At 44.2% G+C, this 23,935-nt stretch overlaps 2 protein-coding genes across 4 annotated transcripts in view; one reads left to right on the top strand and one right to left on the bottom strand.

Annotated features, from left to right (window-relative positions):
• The window catches only part of tbcd (tubulin folding cofactor D), a 40,097-nt gene that overhangs the window by 15,258 nt on the left and 904 nt on the right, over positions 1–23,935 (bottom strand). Inside the window, exons 2-17 of the mRNA XM_053675196.1 lie at positions 23,489–23,539; positions 21,887–21,984; positions 21,313–21,414; positions 20,852–20,998; positions 20,657–20,712; positions 19,944–20,085; positions 17,295–17,340; positions 17,062–17,194; positions 15,543–15,685; positions 15,337–15,397; positions 14,812–14,886; positions 14,585–14,679; positions 8,930–9,086; positions 2,890–2,947; positions 2,726–2,755; positions 2,355–2,440 (exon numbers count right to left, since the gene is read on the bottom strand). Coding sequence (XP_053531171.1) covers positions 2,355–2,440; positions 2,726–2,755; positions 2,890–2,947; positions 8,930–9,086; positions 14,585–14,679; positions 14,812–14,886; positions 15,337–15,397; positions 15,543–15,685; positions 17,062–17,194; positions 17,295–17,340; positions 19,944–20,085; positions 20,657–20,712; positions 20,852–20,998; positions 21,313–21,414; positions 21,887–21,984; positions 23,489–23,539 — 1,480 coding nt within the window. The remainder of the gene's footprint in view (positions 1–2,354; positions 2,441–2,725; positions 2,756–2,889; positions 2,948–8,929; positions 9,087–14,584; positions 14,680–14,811; positions 14,887–15,336; positions 15,398–15,542; positions 15,686–17,061; positions 17,195–17,294; positions 17,341–19,943; positions 20,086–20,656; positions 20,713–20,851; positions 20,999–21,312; positions 21,415–21,886; positions 21,985–23,488; positions 23,540–23,935) is intronic.
• Positions 10,185–14,410, top strand: znf750 (zinc finger protein 750). Of its 3 annotated transcripts, none has more exons than XM_017454147.3 (3): positions 10,185–10,559; positions 12,174–13,464; positions 13,564–14,410. In XM_017454147.3, the coding sequence occupies exons 2-3, from the start codon at positions 12,200–12,202 to the stop codon at positions 14,165–14,167; spliced, it is 1,869 nt and encodes a 622-aa protein (XP_017309636.1). In that variant the 5' UTR covers positions 10,185–10,559; positions 12,174–12,199; the 3' UTR covers positions 14,168–14,410. The 3 variants fall into 3 exon arrangements, with proteins under 3 accessions (XP_017309636.1, XP_017309637.1, XP_047006342.1); XM_017454148.3 differs by having other exon boundaries at positions 10,185–11,981; XM_047150386.2 differs by having other exon boundaries at positions 10,185–13,464.

Genomic DNA, 23,935 nt, shown 5'->3' with positions numbered 1-23,935 from the left:
CACATGCCGGGTTTAGACGTCCGCGAGCTCCTACGCACGCTTCACGTTAGCGTTGAATTCAAATCTAAACAGCACAAACTGCACACAGTGTGTACAGCGATGTCTAATCAAGTGTCTATGGTGCTGCTTTGAATATTCGATTTTATCAACCAAAAAAAAAAAAAAAAACACCCATTTAAAACTATTTCCACTGCCGCAATTGTCGGCTTTGCTCCCCGAGGCTAGAATTTTCCACATTACTGAAGCAGCAGCTCGACGGCTCGCTCGGTGTCATTTTACCCTGAAGGAAGACGGACCTGCCCATCAACCTTCGAAAGCTTCGAACGGGCCGTGGTCGGATCTTCCAGCAGGACGATGATCCAAAACATCATCAGAATCAACACAGAAATGGTTTACTGACCACAAAATCAAGGTCCTGCCCTGACCCTCCCAGTCCCCTGACCTGAACCCCATAGAAAACCTGTGGGGTGAACTGAAGAGGAGAGTCCACCAGCGTGGACCTGGAAATGTGAAGGATCTGGAGAGGTTCTGTATGGAGGAACGCTCTCAGATCCCTCGCCGTGTATTCTCCAACCTCATCAGTGTTATAGGAGAAGACTCAGAGCTGTTACCTTGTCAAAGCGAGCTAGCACAAAGTACTGACTCAAAGGGTGCCAATAATTGTTGCACACCTATATTTAACAAAGATTTTTTTTGGCTAATCCAGTGGTGTGTTTGTAATTGTTCGATATCCATGAGATCAGAGTATTTTTGTGAATTTTTTGAACAAAAGATCAAAAGGTTAAACAATGAAGACAATTTTTCACAGCCTTCTTTACTCATATTTACCAAAGGGTGCCAATATTATTGGAGGGCACTGTATATGCTTATAGAACATCTCATTCCAGATTTATTCCTCCCTTTGCTGTTATAATAAGCACTACTGTTCCGGGAAGGCGTTCTGTTAGATTTAAGGGCGTGGCTTGTGGGGATTTGTGTTCGTTCAGCTACGAGAGCGTTCGTGAGGTCGAGGTCGGGCGCTGATGTTGGTGTGAGGAGACTCCAGTTCCGGTTCATCCCAGAGGTGTTCCGTGGGATTGAGTTCAGGACTCTGTACAGGACACTCGAGATCTTCTACCTTCCTCCACCCGTCACACACCGCGTCTTCACGGAGCTCGGTTTGTGTACACGGGTATCGTGACGCTGGAACAGTGTTCGCTCCTCTTAGTCCTCAGGTTAATCGTAAAGCTACAGCGTACGAATAACCGTAAAAATTACCATCATAATCACGCCAGAGTGCTGCCCAGACCCATGCTTTGGTTTGACGAGGCTAAAAAGTGGCTACGTCAGCTAGCGTAACGGCGAGCTAGTCGGCTAGCGGAGTGCATTGACGCTGCAGTTTGACGACGATGGATTGTTTGGCTCGGTTTCATCGCAATTCGAAAGCGTCGGATCGGGAATTTTTTTTCTAGATAACCGGACCCGCTTGTCCGCAGACGAGCTACTAATAACTCTCATACAGTTTATTATAATTCGGAGAATTTAGCACGAGCATCTCCGCAAGCGAAGGCGTCATGAATAAAGACAAGGTGATCAGATCTCTCTCATGACGGGATTATTACAGAACACACGTAAGACCTCGTTTCAAGCCGGAAACGTTTATTCTGTTGCACTGCGGAAACATGACATCACAGCGAGTGGAAATATCACGAATATAGCCAAACTTCTCTGTTTATACTCGAATTCCTGTTATTAGAGTACAATAAACCGAGTATCAGCTCATTAAAGTTATTTCTAGATATTTTTTGGAATTGTTGGGAGGTCAATGAGGTCAAAGCTAAATGATCTGCCAACAGAAAACTGTTTCAAGCTTGAAATCAGTAAAAATGTCTAGAAATAAGCCGAATCATTTATATACATTAGTTTTTTTGGTTTATTGTAATATATTTAAGATAATTTCACGTGCTAAGTGGCCCCTTTTTTTTTTTGTCGTTTTTGCTCGAAGCGCTTAATAAAATAAGTAAAAATGATCTTCCAAAAGAAAATAAGAACATTTCCAGCTTGAGCTGAGTAAAAAATATCTAGAAATTACGCTTAATGATCGTATGTGTTTAAAAAGAAATTTTTGTTGAATTTCATTTATATATATATATATATATATATATATATATATATATATATATATATATATATATATATATATATATATATATATATATATATATAAAGTCCTACATTTAAATTCCTAAAATGAAAAAGATTTTTGTGGATTGCATTTCAGATTAAAATTTTTTTTTTTTAATGGATTTTTAATTTTTTTTTTTTAATTGCTAAGCCTTTATTTTTTATCCTCGACGGCCGTCTCCGTTTCTTACCTGATGGTCAGGTAGCAGTTGTTCAGGTTCCCGACGGAGAAGTAATCCGCGGCTGTTAGGATATCGATGCCGTGTGGGAACGTGCCCTGAGGACAGAAATCTCAGAGTTCAACACGGCCGCTAATCCGCTCACTCGACACAGAGCAGAGCGAATAAATAAATAAATAAATAAATAAATGAATAAATGAATGAATGAATGAAATAAAATCTCGAGAAGGAGACGAGAGTTTAAGAGTGAATGCGTGTGAGGGTGTCGGATTACAGTTACGCTTCAGCTGATCGTGTGTTTTTTGTCTGATCCTAACATGTGAACTGATGCTTGTGTGTGTGTGTGTGTGTGTGTGTGTGTGTGTGTGTGTGTGTGCTCCTACCTGCCTGCCGACATTTTCTTGGAAAGCAGCCTGCAAAAGAGAACAAACCGTTTAATTTGTTTTTTCCTCTCTCTCTCTCTCTCTCTCTTTATTTTAAAACAAAGGTCCTCAATAAATGAATAAATAAATAAATAAATAAATAAATAAATAAATAAATCACTCACTGAGGCGGCTTTCCTGCAGCTGACGTTGCGGTCGAAGAGGGCGACGATGACCAGCGCGCTGAGAGAAGAAGAAAAGGGGAAAGACGAAGGGAAAGAAGCTGCACTGTTACAGATGTGTTACAGCTGTGTACTCGTGTACGGGCTCAATCGCCTTAACAGCCGTTGATGTAACTCCACACTACACACTACTACCGCATTACACCACACACCTTCTGATTGGTCAGAAGGTGTTGATTCATTCTCTAGAACAGCAGCTCTGGCAGGAGTGTCGGGGGATGTTTATCGAACATGTATGGAAGGAGTCTCCAGTGTCAGAGGTAAATCCTTGAGGTTTCTCAGTCGCACGACAAGCTACAGTAATTTAGTCTGTTCATAGCGGCTAGAACAAGAGCGACCGCAGGAACTGACTCGTTTCGTAGACGAACGTTAAACGTCACTACGGAATGGATAAAAAGTACATTTTTGAAAATTTATTAAAATAAATACATAAATAATAACGGTCAGTGTTCGAGCTCGCAAGTGGCACAAAACTGGCCGTGATCTCTGGGTGGGAGGGGCGTACGCTCGCTCTCGTACGCTCTCGTACGCTCGCTCTCATACGCTCTCGTACGCTCTCGTACGCTCTTGTACGCTCTTGTACGCTCTCCTGTCAATCACGGCGACTCTAGCCAATCGTGGGTGTCTGTGACGTCACGCAGGGTTAGACACGTTACACCCTGTGGCTCGTAGGAAGCACGTGTTAGCCTTCACACGCCGCACTGCCGTGCGACAGAGGGGAACTAACCGCTGGCTAAACGGCCAAGATTAAATTGGGGAGAAAATCCGGGGCAGGAAAACGGTCAAACTTTGGGTTTGCCGCTTCAATCCCATCGTCCCCGATTATTCTCCTACAACGACACGACACACGGAGCGTTTCCCGCCTCATTTAAACGACAGATCGGTACGTTTTCCACGTTATAAGTCTAAAGCCAGTGGGTTAATATACTGTATATCTGTATATCACATTTTCACAGAAAGAATCCTCACATCCAAAAATCCTTCCAAAAAGTTCAAGAGAACACACTACTGCAGCAACTTCTGTAAATAAACGCTTTCTTTTCCATCGTTCTTTAAAAAATAAACTTCTCCTGGACGTTCCGTATCGTCCTTGTCTTTTTTCAAAAGTTATTATTCCCTTCAAGTAAAAGTTGAGCTTCCTCGCAGATTTAAGAATTCAGATTTAAGCCGACGAACTGCATTTCCCCCATCGCCCTTATTTTTCTTCATTCCAGAGGAGTTTAAAGTGCACCTATTACGCTTTTTCAAATATTCCCTTTCGTGTAGCGCGTTATATACGTCGCTGTGTGGGAACGTAAAAAGTCTGCAAAGTTTCAAAAATCGACGCGCACGACAGACGGAGTTATCGACTCTCAAAAGAAGGAATCGATTCTCAACAGCTGAATCGACTCGTTAGTGATTCCAGACTTTACAGCCTGTACGAACCTACGTAGGTTCCTAACAAAAATCCCCGCCTCTGGTCTTCATCGGCCGCTCGCTGACAGCGGTGGACCGATCACGACAGACTGGGACGTCTGACCGATCAGAGCAGAGTATGCTCTCTGAACGGATGAGTTTAGAACGAATCATTTAGAACGGATCATTGCGCGAGTCGTTTGTGACACCGGTTGAAAAAGGGGACGCTGCGGTTTAAATCACGAGCGCGTTAAAGCGTTCTTTGACCTCGGATGCGCGTAAATCCATCGTATGAGAACTTTAAAACAAAATTAGGGACGTTTCAAAACCATAATAGGTGCGCTTTAAGGCAAGAGGAGTGACGATTAGTTCTCAGCTGATAAAGCTCGAATGACTCCTGATTGGTTATTTCGTATTAGAAAGGTAAGGTGCGAAGGAGAACGGATGAAACACCTTCCCCTACGTTCGTCAATTTCCTTTAAAGTCAGTTTATTAGTCGGCAACACCGACACTGAAACCGTGACATCATTTCGGGATTTGCCTAATGAGTTTCGGCACCTGGGAATGGCGTCGTTGTGCAACGTCTGAACAGAGCCGCATGACGGGCGACAATAACTCGTCCTCCAGCGGCACATTCAGCTCCGACGGTGATGAAATTCTTCTTTTGTTTGGTTTTTTTTTCTCTCCCCCTTTTTCCTCTCCCGTAGCACCACTATCACCCTGTCCTGGCTCTCTTTCTACCCACCATGCTGACATGCTATGTGAACGTGCCCGCGAGGGATTCCCACCACACACACACACACACACACACACACACACACACACACACACAGAGACTTGAGGCTTGAGGAAGATGTGCTGCTGGCGGTGTTGAATAAGAAAAAAAAAACAAAAACATTCTCAAACCAAGTTTTGACAGCTGGCCTGGAGCAACACAAAAAAAAAAAAAATAAAAAAAAAAGAAGAAGAAAAGGGAAAGAAAAAAAAAAGTTTTTAAGCCTGCATGCCTTCTCTGTTGTTGTTTTGGGTTTAAAATGTTTAAAATATTTCGCTACGGTTTTATTCCAATCGGTTTGGGCGTATCGACGCGTCTGACGCGATTTGTTGACGAATCTGATATTTACGGCAGTAAAAGCGTGACCTCGGATCAGGCGTTCGCGTACAGAAGGCGTGAGGTCTGAAAGTGTGGAAAGGATCCGAGCGTGGAGCGTGTGCAGAGCGAGCGAGAGCACCAGGGTGCCGGGAAGAGACGACAGGACGCAACAAGCTCGAGCGAGAAGGTGACCGAAACCACAGCGACCGAGTCGAAACCTGGCAGCGTGCGAGGAAACGGAGCGCTGAGGAGGAGAGGGGAGGGGAGAGTGACAAACTAAAGCAGAGTCGGTTGTGGACGCGTCCACACTTGCCTCTGGAGCCGGGAGGGGAGGAGGGAAGGCACGACGACGAATCACACATCACCCTTTTTTTTTTTTTTTTGTCTTTTTAAGCATTTCATCATCTTCATCATCCTTCTCCCGCAGCACGTCTTTTCAAATAAACGCACACTGATTTAGTTTTCCTGCTCCGAGTCTCCTACAAAGTCACAAAAAGGGAAATAAATATTTTTTAAAAAAATATGCGGTATCGTTAGTCGGTCATTATTATTATTTTTTTTTTAATAATTAAGAAATATTAAAAAGATGCTACATTTTTTATCCAAGTATTCTGAAGTGAAATTTTATAAATGATTTAACTATTTTAGAGATTCCACGTTTTTTTTTTTTTCCCCTTTTCTTTATGCAGCAGTTTTGCCTGCAGTTTGTTAGGGGATTAAAGGGGAAGTATTGGGGGGTGGGGGAGGGGGGTGAAAACTTTTCAACTGGTCTGTACATCCACTCTCTGACCTTGAAGTGTAATAAACTCAATGTGATGCTCCTATAAATGATCATCCTTTGATGTCTTAGGGGATGCAAACTTTTGCTCCTAGCAGTGCATACATGTTTTACGTATAATGTTTAAACTAAAAGATTAGCAGAGATTACTTGGAGGGTGCGAGGTCAAAAAGTCCTTTAAAGAGAGAGAGAGAGAGAGAGAGAGAGAGAGAGAGAGAGAGAGAGAGAGAGAGAGAGAGAGAGAGGGAGAGAGAGAGAGAGAGAGAGAGAGAGAGCACGAGAGAGAAACAACACAACACACACCAAAACTTCACACAGATTTTTAACCCCTTCATGTGCATCCATGTTCTTTAGATGATATTCTTTTCATTATTTTAAACTGAAAGTCATACGAATTAACTTTATCTCCTTCTTATTATAATAATAATAATAATAATAATAATAATAATAATAAGTAAATGGATTGTTTTTGTGCAGAAAAAAAGGTTGCGTAATGTACCCGAGCTTAAGGAAATAAATGCTGATGAGTGAAACGACAGAAAACATCATTTTCTAATAAAACACGGCTTTTACATGCGCAAAACATACACGGCTTAGGACCGCCGCATGACCTACCATTTTATTTACAAAAAAAAACAAACAAACAAAAAAAAAATTCTTATTTTAAACGGACGACTCGGAGCGCAATGTTCCGAAAAGCAGCCGATAAGTGGATGAGAGTCCGGCGTCGGTGTGGACTCCTTTAATACGGCTTAACAATCATCTCGGGGAAATTCCTCGAGACGTCGCTCCAGAAAACGCCAAGAATACATTTCTGGAAATTCTAGGTGAAAAGGGCGTCGACTTTTTTTTTTTTTTTTTTTTGGAAGATGCTAAAATACTAAATTAATTAAATTTATTTTGGATTTTTTCTTTTTTAAATCACAACATAATTCCCATAGTTCCATTTGTGTTACTCCAGAGTTTTATCACTTTATTATTATTATTATTCTAAAATGTAGGGAAATTTTTTTAAATAAAGAATGAGTGTGTCTAAACTTTTGACTGGTAGCGTGTGTGTACACACACACACGTGTATATTTATATATATTTATAGACACACACACACACACATACATATATACATACACACACACACACACACACACACACACACACACACACACACCAGACACAGAAACCAGTCTAAATAAATTAAAGGGTGTGATTGAGAGATTAAGAACTGGGAGAGGCGTTAAAAACTGGTTTCAGGCCACAAGCAGACGTGCCTGCGACAAGACTCTTGAGCATTCCTCCAGGACAAAAAGAGACAAAAGATCATTCCCTGCAAGGTATTTATACACTTACAGGCCTGTAAATCAGCTTTCATGGCGCCTGCAGCATCAACCGGCGTGTTCAAATGAGGGCGGAAATGCGACATATGGAATTGTTTCGGCTCCCGTTCACGGGTCGTGAACCCGGGCGAAAACGCAGACTAAAGGTTATGACCGTGCGAGTCAGCGGTGCCTCGTTATTCAGCGGAGAATAATCTGAGGGCTGACAAAAGGTGCTTGTGAATAAACAGGTTCTCCTGGCGGCTCCAGACCTCGCTGACTAAAGGAACACAAACCCACAGTGTCTGGTTCATGGTTTACGTATAGAATTCCTCCGGTCGCTCTCAAGTCCAAAAGTAACGCTTCTGAAGATGAAGGTCGTCCTACGCCACCGACGTGTCATTCGACTCGGCTCGGAAATGTTGTCGTTTGTTCGCGTTTTCTTAGGGTCTGTGATGAGCGGCGTATATTTTCTTCCTCAAAAACGGTGAGCCGTAGAGTCAGCGGCACAGACTAACAAGTGAGCACGTCTGAATGCTGAGAGATATAAAAGATATATACCGTCTAACCCATTCAAAGGTAAGAAGTGCCGCCGTGTTTACCGTTCACGCTCTGGGCGGCCATTTTGTTTTGACGTCACTTGCCGAACTCGCGGTTGAGGAGTCCGTCCCGAGTTCCCAAGTAGGAATTCCAGGTGGGAGTTTGGAAATTATGAGGGATAAGGAGTTTGGAATTAACGTTCTATTATTCCGTAGTCGTTTACGACTTTTACAGCATGTTTTATTCCTTTTACACAACAGCAGGTTGCCAAGGATTATACTTTTTTAATTCGTTACAGACCCGCATCAGAGATTCGATCCGTTTAACGTTTAACGTTGTCGCTTATGACGTACCGAGAAACCACCGATAGAAAACCGGAGACTCCTCTCCTTACATAAATGTTAAACTAACATCAAAGAATTAAAAAAATAAATAAATAAAAATAAAAAAATAAAAAAAAGTAAATACTGACCCCACCTACTTAATCGTCCGAGACCTAACTTTGACAAATCTCAACTAATCTTCACTAATGGACCTTTAATAATATTTTAAAAATCACCCCAAATTTTATTTCTGACCACGACGATCACATTTTGATCATATTTCTTTTTTTTTTTCCGAAAACAGAAGAGTTCCTGAGAAAAAAATATGAAATGTACAGTAGTTTTTCCGCATTTGGATTAACAAGTAGAAACGATCACAGATGACGAGTAGATATTCTAGACGAATTATCGGATTACGAACGGACCAATTAGGAACGTTAAACGTGAAAGCACGTCACCTTGTGCAAACAACAACAACAACAACAACAACAACAACAACAACATCAAAGCAAATCGAAGCTGGTAAACGTCGCGTCGTTACCTGGCGATCTGATTGACGTACGGCTCCAGCTCTTTGGGCTCGTAAGCACGGGCGAACGCCCAGCACACGTAACATGCGGCGTCTCGTACGTTCCAACCGAGGCTGCAGGCTCCTCTTCTCTCATCGTACACCAGGGCCTTCAGGATCAGCGGGACCACTGCACACACATATACATGAATGCTAGAGATGAGGCAGTTTGTTCGCTTGAAAAACGAGACGAAGCCCGGGGTGCCAATACTTTCAGCTTAGTGGAAACAGTGAGTATATCGAGTGCCTATTAAATTAAAAACACGGTTCCATGGTGGAGCCACAGAGATATATATACACGGTATGATTATCCGTATCTACAGGGTGTACAAAATTCACCGTCTACCAGATGATTTATTTTCCAACGCACTGTGTTCTTACACTTAACCAAAAAACAGGAAAATGTTCTGCTTGTCTTCTCTTGTTTTATCCCCCCCACCCCCCTCTCCCCACCCGTCCGCCCTCTTCAGGACATAACCCAACTATTCAAACATTAGGCGAATTATTTAAATATGTACTATAATATTTTGGTTAATTATTGTAACCCCGGAGCTTTTTTTTTTTTTCCGTGAAATTTCCACGAACAGAATTAAGCACGTCCAAGACGTTATTTGAAGACCGGCCTCTGTTTAATCGAGGTTTGGCTGGAACGATTTCAATTCAAACGGCCAGTCGAACAAGATAATAAATAATAATAATAATAATAATGATAAAAAGCTACTTTGAGAACCACTGCTTTAGCAGGCCGTATACTGTAGTAATGACGGGAGGAAATGCACCGCCCAAAAGATGAACTACGATTTTATTAATAGTCCTTACAGACAAGTTTTAAAATGCAAAGGGACCCGTCAATGAAAAAAAAAAACATGTCGATGGATTCCAAACGTCCTGTCTGGGTTCAGGTGTTTTTTTTTGGAACAAGTGCGATTAACACCGATTAAATATTATGTGCTATATACTGTAAGTAACATTTACATGAAAGCTGCTTTCACAACCCTGAGTCATGATGCAGGACTTATCCATTATGCAATGATGAGAACCCCACATCCATAGGAAACAGAATAAAAGGCCAGTTTTGTCTAACTGAGAGAAGTGTAAATCTGTAAAAAAAAAAAATAAAATAAATAGATAAATAAATAAATAAATAAATAAATAAATAAATAAACACTCCCTTCCAGACGTTCCCACCGTACAGAACCAGTCAGGCAAAGAAGAAATTCAGCTACATGTAAATCCTCCTGGTGCATCCTCACAGTCTCCACACCCCTTTCCTGCTGAGCCTGATCCTGACTCCAGTACAAACACGGCAGCACATGCCAAAGAGCCGTGGCAAGGATCTCAGGCTTGTGGGAGCCACGCTGGTGAATCGTGGCTCGGGGCCTGACTAATATTACCTAGAGAGGTGTTGCCTGAGGGCTCTACCTGGGCATAGACTCCACCCCACTGACAGCAACACAGAGCGAGACAGGCATACAGGACCGATCAGATACAACGCCCGTAGTCCTCGCACGCACTTCGACACCGACCACGTCGTCGTCCGGGGCCTAGGACGACTTCACGCAGTCCAGAAGGTTCACTCGCCGTGACCACCGCATCAGAGCAGGTGAGTGAGTCTCGTCTGCATACCGAGGTTTAAATGTGTAGCCAAGTGGAGGTTAGACGTGACTGAAACAAGTCTATCGATGGTAGGATCCGGTCAGGTAATTTAATGCGGTATATTCGGTTGCCGCAGGTGTTTTTTTTTTTACTTTGATGAAGGAGTAAATCCACCTGTTACCCATGGGGCTGTACTGCAAACTCTTTATAGATAATAGATCGTTTTAACAGTTAACGGAAACACTCGTAAATATCTAATACCTTACTTTTGGACTACTTGGGCTTGATTATGCATTTAAAAACTACTTTAAGAGTGTTTAGAAAGCTTAAATTGGTGTCATTCCCCAACCTGTCCGATCACTATAGGGCATAAAGTGGCATTTAGCTTTAAACGAAAAAGTCACAGATTAACACAAAAGGATTTTTTTTTTATCAATGGTTTGATTGGATTCACTGTAAAACCCTTTCACTACAGTATACTTTAACAGAATTTATTATTACTTGACTAATACACATTTTAATATATTGTTTTGTCAGCGCAAGATATTCAGGCTGTAAAAGACATTCAAAAGATGTCTAATAATAATAATGACAAGAAACTGAAAAATAGGTATTTCACAACAGAAACTTCTTGAAGCAATTTTATTCCTTGGGAGGGAGCGGCAGAACTAATCCAAAACTGGACTGGCAACCTTTTGTGACAATGCATGACAAGCAGGTTCCTTAGGGCAGTGTCTTAAACAACAGAGAATTTGCATGTAATACTTCTCAAGGAAAAGAAAAAAAAAGAAAAGAAAAAAAAAACAAAAAAAAAAAAAACGAGATCCGCACCCTTCCAATACCAACCCTGAGGCTTCTAAATCTTCAGTCTTCTTAGGGCTTTAATGAAGCATTCTGTTGCATTGCTTTTGCACAAATTATTGAACTAAGCATGAAGCTCTCTGTAAATCTGGATCAGAAGTCGCAGAAGTCTTAAGTCATCAAGAACCCAGAGGTGCAAACTGAGCAGTTCTTAAATGCTTCTTTAAAAAAAAAAAAAAAAAAAAAAAAAAAAGAATTCATCAGTATGGATTAACAAGCTTTTGAAACCCATCAAGTACCGTTATGATCACTAATCAGCAGCAGGCAGCTTCCTGTAGTCCTGAATGCAGGTAAGATCATCGTGTGTGTGTGTGTGTGTGTGTGTGTGTGTGTGTGTGTGTGTGTGTGTGCACAAGTGGCGTACAGGTGGGGTTACGGAAAGCAGGTGTCTGCCGTTTCCCACGCCGTCAGAATAGGATTTGAAGGAGAGGAGCAAGTCTCCACAGGCCTGCGATTTCTTCGTCAGAACTGCTCCTACCTGTCGCTGCGTCTTGGCCGGGAGTGTGCGGCAAATCAAACAATCAGCAAAGCGCAAGCCAAAAAGCCCTGGGAAAAAAACTGCCTCAGTGTATGCAAAACAGGCACCATAGTTTGAATGTGTACTGACTAGTTGCCAAATAGTACCCCAGGCGAAAAAACGCAGATAGCCCCCGGGGAACAGTTCACATTAGATCAAGATATAAAAAAACAAAAACAAAAAAAACAACAACAGTTATTTAACAAAAATAATGGTGGTTTTACCTTTCTTTCTTTCTTTCAGGACTGATAAACCTCAACAGGGCCAACATGGAAACCCGACAAGAGAGAAAACCGAAGAAGCCACATTACATTCCCCGTCCTCCTGGCAAGCCCTTCAAGTACCAGTGCTTCCAATGTCCCTTCACATGCAACATCAAGTCCCATCTCTTCAATCACATGAAGTACAACCTGTGCAAGAACTCCATCTCTCTGGTGTCTCAGCGTGGGGAGCAGACAGGGAAAGCATCCAGAGTTCCACAGCGCAGCACTTCATCCAATCAAGTACACACGGAACCATTGATACCTGCTAAACCCAGTCCGATCCGACCGGACCACCCTAACGGCAAAATGAGGATTGTGGAAAAGCTGGATGAGTTGGCCATCCAAGAGGTGGAGGGGGGAGATAATAAGGAAGGAAATGAGAGTCCTGCGAAGAAGGTTACAGAAAGTTCTTCTGAGCTGATCAGCAGTGAAAGCAAGGACCCAGGAACCGCTGAGACCATGATTAAGTGCACTTCATCGTCTGCCTTTTCTCCTGTTCAACGGAAAGGTGAAAACGTGGAGGCTCAGCCTCCACGTAAAGCAGATCAGCCCTCTTTGCTTGTCCCTGTTCGCCCTTCTTTCCACCCTTTGCCAACCTGGGGCCAGCGAGCCACTTCTGCACCCCTCAAACCCCCTGTAGAACACCCACCGTTCATGCTCCCCGAAAGAACCACACATGCCTTTTACCAAACCTATTTGCAGAATCAAAACATCCCACCGGCCTACTGTCTGAGCCTTCAAGAGCACAACAGACCCCTTCTACCAGCACCACTAATCCCACCCAGTCACCCATCTCTACTTCAACCATACCCCTACAGATACAGTCATCCCTTTCTCCAAGTTCCACCCTTACCTTACGGTGTTTATCCTCCTGAACACGTGCCGTCGTTACAGGGCCAGAGGTACATCCCCATGGAGATGTTCGCCCACGGTTTTGAGCCCAGGGACTATGGAAGGTACCTCTACCATCAGCCAGGCTCCTACAGCAGGCCGTCAGAAGCCAGAGGGAACCAACAGCACGGAGGAGACAGGGCCACTCGGCAGAGCCCAATGGCAGGCTGCGCTGCATCGGGGTCTCCGGACAGGCCGAGCGTTACAGATATCAATCAGCACCATTCCATCAACCCACAGCTCTCTGCTCTTCGTGAGCCACAGCCTACCTACCAATCAGACTGCACCACAACAGGAAGGGGGCCAGTGACAGAACCAGAGAGATTATTGAGGAATCTGTGTACCAAACAGCAAGACAGCAGCACACAAAAGCAAAGAAGGTAGGTAAAATTCACGATCGTGACATAAACATCTATACTGCTTTGATGCAAAGTAAAGTCAATAAACAAACGCATTTTTATCTTTTCCCCGACTCCCAGTTCTGTGCGATGCTCTGGCTCCTTATCAGAGGAAGCTGAGGAGGAAGACAGTGATGACGCAGCAGCTCCACTAAATCTGTCCAAGAAGGACCAGAACAGATCCGTCCGCACGCCTGACCACATATCTGACGAAGAGATCAACTCGGAGTCAGAAAGCGATGATGAAAGTGATGATGCCCCTCTAGACCTCTGTCTCCGTGACCAGTCCAATAACCCGGTCCAGACAGGTGCTACCACGAGCTCAGAAGGGGTCCCTGAACAAGTCGGTGTCGGACAAGATCAGACAATTTCGTCCGAGCAAGAGCAGTGTGATCGCAGACACTCCGCAGCATTCGCCCTCTGCCAGCTGGCCAGCTCCAGCAACGTCAATACCACTGAACTTCCTTCAGAACCACACACGGACACTCAAAGTCCAAGCTACCAGCAACGTCCTGCCCCAGACCAGGCTCCTAATGGGGACACTACTGACACAGGCAGGTCTGAGCAGAACAGTGCAGCCCAGGGGAAGAAACGAGCAAGTGACAAGGCCACAAAAACAACGAGCAAGAGAGCGAGGGCGAACGAGCCGGTCCGGGACAAGAGGAGGAGAACCCAGAACTGCTGATCGGCATTCAAAGAGGGAAGTTTCGGGGCGCCGATTTCGAACGCGAGCTTTTGAGCTGGTGAACGTTGCAGAGCAATTACAGACTTACCTTTGTAGTATGTATGTTTTGTATATAGCTGTTATGTGCAGCATCCTTCGATAAGTCATACTTCAGAGTGCATGTTTAAACTGATATTGTACTATTATGATGTACGTTCAACCATTTAATTTTTTGTGCAGTAAATAAAGTGTTTGTAAAACATAGACTGTATGCATTGTGTTTGTACTTGTTGACAAAAGGTTTTAAGACTCGCTTCTGCCCAGCTTATCTTTCTATTCCATCGACCATCACCACGATTCAAGTAACAGAACGATACTGGAGAAAACAGCCGTATTTCTCTCGGATAATATCCTCGATTATATATTTAATAAACTCACCATCTGACAGGCGAGAGGGAAGCAGCAACCCTCTACGACCGAGTTCTGCTAGGGCAAGGCAACCCCCGTGCCATGAATTCTCCGTCTCCTGGAACCTGGAGAACACAGAAAAGAAGGAACCCTCAGAACCAGCACTCATTTTGATGTTACAAACATCAAAATGGAGTCATGCTTGACAAAAGTCATGACTCCTTACGCCAGGTACGACACCAGCATCAAATCCATACCTAAAACAGTCCAGGACTGAGCCAACCACGTCGTCTGCCAGCTCCTTGGGCAGTCTTCCGGTCACCCTTCCAATACTGCACGTTAAGAAAAGACAGAACAATGCTCACAATCTTTGCACCCTGAAACAAATATTCCACTTCGAGTTTTTGTTTGCGCTATAAGTATCTCCTGGAGAATCGAACTCTAACAGAAATAAAGGAATGCCTCAGGGACGAAGAATTTTACACAGCTTTTCCACTCGTCAAATTGTACCAGATTAGACAAGACACTCTCTCCGTGTCCAAATACCGCTTCTTCGGTTTTGGTTTTGAACAGGCGCTACGAGGCTAAAGGCTTGGTTCCAAACTTGTACTGGAAGCTCATGAGCACCGATTTGCATCATGCAAATTGCGTACAGAAGTTTGTGTACGGATCGAGTTCTTGCTCATCACCTACATTTGAGGTTAGTGGGAAATTTGTGTAAATTTGTTTAATACAAAACGGTGATGTTAAACGGTGAGGGGGAAGGTTGAAAACGTTCTCACCCTTTCGCGGCGGACCAGCGCACTATCGTCTCCTTGTCTTTTAGACCCATCAGCAGCTGCTCTGTAAAATAAATAAATAAATAAATAAATAAATAAGCAAGCAAGCAAACAGGAAAAAAAATGAATCTAAGGTAGCGTTAGACATCAGCTGCCCGACAGCTTTTTATTCACGGTAAAGCTTTTCGGTGGAAGCAGAAATGACGTACCGATGACGTTCTCCACCTCCTCTGGGATGTCGTAGTCCTCCTCGGAGCTGATGGACCCCAGGTCGGGTTTTACATCCGGCACTTTTCCAGCAGACGCCGACTGGCCGAGGTTTACTGCCAGAGACCGGCTTCCTCTCTGGTACCTGGATGACAAGTACAGTCTGTATCATCGCTCATACCGCTGTTGAATTCTCAAATCTGATTGGTCAGAAGGTGTTCGCTCAATTTCTCAAACTCATTCGAATACACGATCCTTTCTATAGTACCAGCTCTTTTACAGGAACTTGTAGTTTTCTTTAAGGAGGCGACGCTCGTTTAACATCTACGGAAGGAGTCTCCAGTGTCAGCGTTGCTTCGTAACAGTCGGATGTATCTAAGCTTTTCGGGTAACGAGGCGCATTCTTCAAGACAAGGAAGGAAGAAGAAAAAAAAAAAAAGGTGGTGGTGGTGGGGGGTGGTTGGCAGATGGTCAGAGATCGACTGCTATAACGTAGGTGCTGTAACATAAATGATGACAGGACCTAACTTGTTTTGTGGATGTTCCACAACATTAAACATAACTACCAGTATGAACAGTCATTCTTTAACGATTTAAAAAAAAAAAACCTTGTAATTGTTGGCAGGACGGTACTGTTCTGTTGGCAGAAGATAAAATCTTTGTTTGCTTGTCAGGCGGTTGGGATCAGTTGTGAGTCAAGGTAGGTAGTCAGCCAGGATACAACGTTCCTGGAGCAGTTGAGCATTAAGATCTTGCCGGGGCTTGAACTTACTACCTTCGGACTGGTAGCCCTGAACCACTGAGCCCTTAGAACTGCCCCTGATCCTGCACCGTTATCTAGATCTACTCCATCTTTTACACCGTTTGATCGAATCGTGTCCCATCACCTCTGACTTTCACCCCATAAAGCATCAGTCCAACGGTAAACCGTCCAATCCTGCAGCCTGGCAGATCTGTTTCTTTTCTCGTGTGTCACTTCCCTTTCGAGACACAGAAGTGTGCATCACATTTCCCTCAAAATTCTGCTTGTGATTCATACACTCCAGGGTAGAGGTTCCTGGAAGCAGGATTAATGCATGATGGTAGAGTGAGCATCACAATGACTTCTCTCTCTCTCTTTCTTTCCTAGTTAAAACTATACAGACGTTTCAATCCTGTTGATAAACTGGGCCCTGATAGTTTTGCTAGTTAAATACATTCTCTGCCAGCTAGCTATCGCTTTCTCACGACTAGTTAGCAAAGTATAATAATAAAATGCATCACCGGTCACATGTAGACGGAACAGAAACGTTAATCATCACCTTTGTCTTGACTTTGACCTCTGTGAGGTCATCGAACACACTACATTCAAGCTTTTAAAAAAATAAACAAACAGAGCACCGCGGATTCCCCCAAAGAGCAAAGGGAATACGTTTTTTTTGGAGAGCGATTCGATTTCTACAGCGCCGTTAACAAGATCAGCCTTGTCCCAAAGCAGCTTTACAGAAACCTGGTGGTAGATGCGTATTTACGGCTCTTTACCTCCACCTGGCCAGGCGTGGCTTCAGAAACGTGAGCCCCAGTCTCTGCACCACCTTCACGGACAGCTTCCTCAGCATGTTCTCAGTGCTCTCCGCAATCCTCTTCTGGTCCAGGCAGTGAAGCACTGTAGGGGCTGAGGAACATCGCGTTAACGTCACCGCACTTTATTTACACCAGAATTATACCACATTATTAATTATACCGTCGGATATTCACGTGGAGGCGATACGCACCATACTGCAGGAAGTCCTCTCGCTTGCCGTGCTTGAAAAGCTGAGCCTGGAGAACAAGGAGAAGGTTTCTCAGAACGCTTTGGATACCCGCCGCTATGCGAGTGTACAACTCATCCACCCTGGGCTAACTTGAACACCTTTTACACATTTAGTTATTATTTATCCATTTTCTAACGGACCCTGACGTTGTTTTGAACCATTGGAGTTCGATCTACCTACCTACCTCTCCATAGCAACCAGCTACTGTTACCACCCTGAAGCTGATTATTTTCCTATAACTGCGTGTCCTGAAGTGTTTTATTCCTCTTATACCACGACCATTTCTCACCATTTATACTTTTTGTCTATCTACAGCTACATTTAACGTTGTGGAACGTCCACGATGCAACATGTCCGGTCCTGTTCTCACTCACTGTACGTTACAGCAGCTATAACCAGTCGTTCTCTCACCAGCCTCTCTTTATTTCTCTAGATCTTGATGTAAATGAGATAATAAATAAATAAATAAATAAATAAATAAATAAATAAATAAACAAATAAATGCCGCTCGCTACTACTCAGGTTACCAAGAAACTGGAAAAAAAAAAATGTATATATATATATATATAAAAAAAAAATTTACAGCAACCTTCACTACATCAACGATTACAGACCTTTCACGTGGAGCGTCCGCCGCACACGTGCCCGTGAACGAGCTGTTACTATAGAAATGACAGCGTATTCGAAACGAGTGCGTTAACATACGCCGGTGGCTTCCGACCAATCAGGATCAAGAACTCGAAATGGTTTAAGGCATAAATCCACGTCTGAATCTCAGATCTTCTTTGTAAAGGCCGGATTCTTGGGCGGGGTGTTGACGTAGAGATATATATGTATATAGCGACCGGCTGTGAACAGAAACCTCGAAGGAACGCACGTCTATAAGCCGAAGCCGTAGCCCGGTGACATTTAAAGTGATGCAAAACTCTGATGGAGCTTTTGTTTCCCCAGGCATTCCCGCCACACAGAGCCAGTTTTGAAAGCCTCGGGGGTGAAAAGAAACGCACCGCGGCAAACACGGGTGGTAACCAGTACTACCACGCTCTCGCCATCTCTCTCGCTCGCTCGCTCTCTTTTAAAACAAACAGTGCTGTTTACCATCACAGAAACCATCTTATTAAAAAGTATCACAACTCGTATACAGCAGATCAGCCTATTCTCTGTGTGTGTGTGTGTGTGTGTGTGTGTGTGTGTGTGTGTGTGTTTTATCTGCTCGCACAACAGGTGGGAAATAAAACACCTGGCCAAGTTATAAAAGTAATTACATCTCAGGTATGCACCTCAGTCGACTCCTGACAGGCACCTGTGCGCGCACACACACACACACACACACACACACACACACACACACACACACACACACACCTGAATCCCCAGCAATACATCAACACATGTATGACTGCCCTGGAGAACCGGAAAATCCTAGTGGCCGGTCTGTGGTTTTGCCTTCGGCAGAGCTTTTAAACTACACGAAAATCTTTCTGACTTTCTGAGTAACAGTGTGAGGACATTTATGCAAATTTTATGCGAAAATGCAAATTAAAAAGCATTTGAATAGAGAAATTTCTTTTTATAAAAAAATAAATAAATAAAATAAATACCGAAATCTGGCAGCAACAACAACAACAAAAAAAATGCAGAAGTCAGTCTATCGACAAAGACGATATGCGAATACTTATACTGTATGACCAAAAGTATGCGGACAGCTGACCATCACACCCATATGTGCTTGTAGAACATCTCATTCCAGATCGATTCCTCTCTTCTGCTGTTAGAATGCGCTCCACTCTGTCTTCTGGGAAGGCGTTCTGTTAGATTTAAGGGCGTGGCTTGTGGGGATTTGTGTTCGTTCAGCTACGAGAGCGTTCGTGAGGTCGAGGTCGGGCGCTGATGTTGGTGTGAGGAGACTCCAGTTCCGGTTCATCCCAGAGGTGTTCCGTGGGGTTGAGTTCAGGACTCTGTACAGGACACTCGAGATCTTCTACCTTCCTCCACCCGTCACACACCGCGTCTTCACGGAGCTCGGTTTGTGTACACGGGTATCGTGACGCTGGAACGGTGTTCGCTCCTCTTAGTCCTCAGGGAAATCGTAAAGCTACAGCGTACGAAGACGTTCTATGCGACCGTGTGCTTCAAAACTTTGTGGTAACAGTTTGGGGAAGAACCTCATATAGGTGTGTTGGTCAGGGGTGCACATACTTTTGGTCATAGCGTGTACGTGTAAACGAGAGATGTGGCACGATACCATTTTTTTCCTTTTCTGATACCGAAACCTTGAGTGTCAAGTAACGATATTTTTTCTTTTAAAAAATATTAAAGCTTTATTATTATTATTATTATTTATTTATTTTTTATCTAAAACCTTTCTCCAAATCCAGCATAAGCTAACGTTACGCTAACAGCTGTGTGTAAACACTAAAATTAGCCGTGTCTGCTAGTAAGCGAGCTAACGTTACGCTGACAGCTGCGTGTAAACATTTGAATGATGAATGAACACGATATCGCGTGGTATCGTGATACTTCAGTTGGTATAGTGTCGTAAGATAAGCTTATGGTGTGTGTACTCCCTGGATGTACGGAAACATAAATAAATAAATAAAAAGTGCTTACCAGAGACTGCAGAGCTCCATCTAGAGCTACGGTGCCCTTGTGACCCTCCACGCTCAGATCGCTGCACTGGGAAATGGTGACGAGGGTCCAGTCCATGAAATCGGCCAACCGCCTCTGCCTCACGTCCGGCCGCGTCACAAACCTGCGGCATCGCGTAGGATTCAAGTCAAACGTGTACAGATCCGGTTTCATTCAAACCTTGCCTTATTACACGTCGTATTAGGACACATAAGCACTGATAACCGCGATCGGCCGATAAATAAAACAATCTGAACAATAGCCCTACATGAATACTCAAACTTTACCATAATAAAAAGATTACATCCTATAAACGTAATAAAACTTCAATAAAATCACATCAGTGACGTCGCATAACAATCAGGACTCGGGAGAAGCCTGAGAGAGCCCCCTAGTGGCCAGGAACCCAAACTACACCATACAGTCGTATAAGCGTTTATAATTTCAGAGCTACCGTGATTGAGCTGGTGAATGCTCCTTCCTGATTGGTCCGAAGGTGTTGATTAGTTCTCTAGAACAGCAGCTCTGAGAGTAGTGAAGCTGCACATCACGGGTTTAGCGTCTACAAATGCGCTCGTTCTGCTACGTTATCGTTTCTATAGTAACAGCTCGTTCGCAGTGAAAATACAATCAGGAGAACTGCATCATGTGAATCCAATGATAAAAAAAATGTAATTAAAATTTGATTCGCTTACTTTGATACGAGCACTGACGCGGCGTCTCTGGATTTATCGCCGACTTGAAGGTAGCACTGAAACACACACACACACACACAGGACATCAGTTAGAGATCAGTTAGGATGTGACTGAGGCAGATTTTTTAATCATTCACAGGATTTCTGCATCACTACATAGCGCAAAACACTTCCGATGGAATTTCGGGGCGTTACCTTGGCGACGGAGAGGATGCGGTCCATGATGGGCTCTCTGTTCTGCTCGGGGTCGGAGCTCGGCCCGCCATCCAGGCGCGAGAGGTCGAACGGGATGAGGCACGTCATGGACAGCCACAGCAGGAGCATGTAACGGGTTTCCCACGTCTGAGCACACGCACGCACACACACACACACACACACACACACACACACACACAGAGAGAGAGAGAGAGAGAGAGAGAGAGAGAGAGAGAGAGGTTAGCTTTAAGTACTCTCTGAGTCGCTCACATCTGTACTGCCGCTAAAACAGAAGATCCAAAAGGTAACTATTTGTTTAAAGATCTTTACTTTGTTATTAAATGACTTCTACCGGTTGAAAGGTTACTTATTTGTGTATTAATTACAGATCAGTGCATCAGAAGGACGGAAACGAATCCTGAAGCGAGTCATTTACGCCTGCGTTTATAAACGATTCTCACCTCCGTGTCCTTGGGGTCCTGCCTGCAGAGGAGGTCGAGCACGGGCTGCATGTCCGACACCTCGTGTGGTAAAACCTGCATGAAGATCTTGTAGCCTCGGACCTGACGGAATACCAGAAGGTTAGAGACACGCCCCGTGGAGGACTGTTTAACCCTTCCGTGCACGGCGTCCACACGTATACGGAGTCGATGGAAGACTGTCTTAATTCATCTGAAAGTACGGCGGGAAAAAATCCGAGGTAGTTTCGTTCCAGACGCTAAACGGACTCGGAACACTTCAGCTTTTATTTTGTTCCTTTTCTATTAAAAATAATAATAATAATAAACATTTGAAATGGTATTAGAGTGTGTAACTTGTAAAGAATATTACTCAGAACATTTTCTTAAAAATTCACCGACATTAAATGTTTTTGTGTTGACTATTTTTGCTTCCGAACACGATCCACATAAAGGATAAATGAGTAAGATCAAATGAAACTTTATATGTCGAGCAATTTTGCGTAATGATGAAAAACGCAAGGTAACGCAAGGCATATTTTGAAATAACTGAAGCAGGAAACGGTTAGAGCCTTGCCTTTGAGATGATGTAGAGGAATTTAAAGCTGAGGTGGACGAGCAGCGGGGGAGATGTCTCGCTCCGGATGAGTTCCAGCAGCATGTCCAGCATCCACTCTGAGAATCGGTACGGGAAAGAAGTCCCGGTTATCAGTGAAAACTCACAGAGACGTCTTAAAGCTTGTGAGAGATGTATGAGAGGAGAGAGAGAAGAGAGATGTGAGAGGGGAGAGAGAGAGAAATGTGAGAGGGGAGAGAGAGAGAAATGTGAGAGGGGAGAGAGAGAGAGAGAGAGAGAGAGAGAGAGAGAGAGATGTGAGAGGGGAGAGAGAGAGAGATGTGAGAGGGGAGAGAGAGAGATGTGAGAGGGGAGAGAGAGAGATGTGAGAGGGGAGAGAGAGAGAGATGTGAGAGGGGAGAGAGAGAGATGTGAAAGGGGAGAGAGAGAGATGTGAGAGGGGAGAGAGAGAGATGTGAGAGGGGAGAGAGAGAGAGAGAGAGATGTGAGAGGGGAGAGAGAGAGAGAGAGATGTGAGAGGGGAGAGAGAGAGATGTGAGAGGGGAGAGAGAGAGAGAGAGAGATGTGAGAGGGGAGAGAGAGAGAGAGAGATGTGAGAGGGGAGAGAGAGAGAGAGAGATGTGAGAGGGGAGAGAGAGAGAGAGAGAGATGTGAGAGGGGAGAGAGAGAGAGAGAGAGAGATGTGAGAGGGGAGAGAGAGAGAGAGAGAGAGAGATGTGAGAGGGGAGAGAGAGAGAGAGAGAGAGAGATGTGAGAGGGGAGAGAGAGAGAGAGATGTGAGAGGGGAGAGAGAGAGAGAGAGATGTGAGAGGGGAGAGAGAGAGAGAGAGAGAGAGAGAGAGAGAGAGAGAGAGAGAGAGAGAGAGAGAAAGAGGGGCATGTGAGGAGTGGGAGCTGTGAGAGGAGAGAGAGAGATGTGAGAGGAGAGAGAGCTGTGAGAGAGATGTGAGAGGGGAGAGAGAGAGAGAGAGAAAGAGGGGCGTGTGAGGAGTGGGAGCTGTGAGAGGAGAGAGAGAGATGTGAGAGGAGAGAGAGCTGTGAGAGAGATGTGAGAGGGGAGAGAGAGAGAGAGAGAGAGAAAGAGGGGCGTGTGAGGAGTGGGAGCTGTGAGAGGAGAGAGAGAGATGTGAGAGGAGAGAGAGCTGTGAGAGAGATGTGAGAGGAGAGAGATGTGAGAGGAGCAAGAGGTGAGAGATATGTAAGAGGAGTGAAAGATGTAAGAGGAGTGAAATGTGAGAAGAGAGAGAGATGAGAGAGGAGAGAGATGTGAGGAGAGAGAGAGATGTGAAAGGAGTGCGATGTGAGGAGAGAGAGAGAGATGTGAGAGGGGTGAGAGATGTGTGAGGAGCGAGAGAGAGAGAGAGAGAGAGAGATGTGTGAGGAGCGAGAGAGAGAGAGAGAGAGAGAGATGTGTGAGGAGCGAGAGAGAGAGAGAGAGAGAGAGATGTGTGAGGAGCGAGAGAGAGAGAGAGAGAGAGAGATGTGTGAGGAGCGAGAGAGAGAGAGAGAGAGAGAGATGTGTGAGGAGCGAGAGAGAGAGAGAGAGAGAGAGAGAGAGAGAGAGAGAGAGAGAGAGAGAGAGAGAGAGAGGGGGGATCTTACCGAGGTGAGGGTCCAGAAGATGCGGCTGTTCCAGATAGCGGTTCATTATATCTGCAGCGGGACACAAACTCCTCATCGTTATTCAGTAAATAAATCACCTTCCCAGCAGACAGGACGGATATTAAAGAGTCTGGAAGCAGCGGCATTCCCATCGACTCCCTGCATCCTTTTCTCACTGTAAATGAAACACTAACACCGGAGGAGCTCCCAAATCTCATTTACTCTCTCATTTTATTTATTTTAAAAAAAATAACGTGACGAGAAAAATCTCCCTTCTTAACGATTCGCATATTCATCGTTATAATTAACGCCATCTACAACGGAGCCTGTAACCACACTGTCACTGGTTTAAACTTCTATCGGTCTGTTTAACGGTTTCCTACATTACCCACAATGCCGTCTGCTCTGACTACCTCCGAATAGTGCTGCAGTGAAAAACACCACACC

This window comes from Ictalurus punctatus, chromosome 24 (assembly GCF_001660625.3).
Source record: "Ictalurus punctatus breed USDA103 chromosome 24, Coco_2.0, whole genome shotgun sequence".
NCBI lineage: Eukaryota > Metazoa > Chordata > Actinopteri > Siluriformes > Ictaluridae > Ictalurus > Ictalurus punctatus.
Note: the sequence above shows the minus strand (reverse complement) of the source record. Positions and strands in the feature narration are given on the sequence as shown.

Coding starts and splice junctions, on each gene's coding strand:
- znf750 (XM_017454147.3), top strand. CDS start 12,200: ATGGAAACCCGACAAGAGAGAAAACCGAAGAAGCCACATTACATTCCC. Junction 13,465..13,563: donor AGCACACAAAAGCAAAGAAG/GTAGGTAAAATT, acceptor CCCGACTCCCAG/TTCTGTGCGATGCTCTGGCT.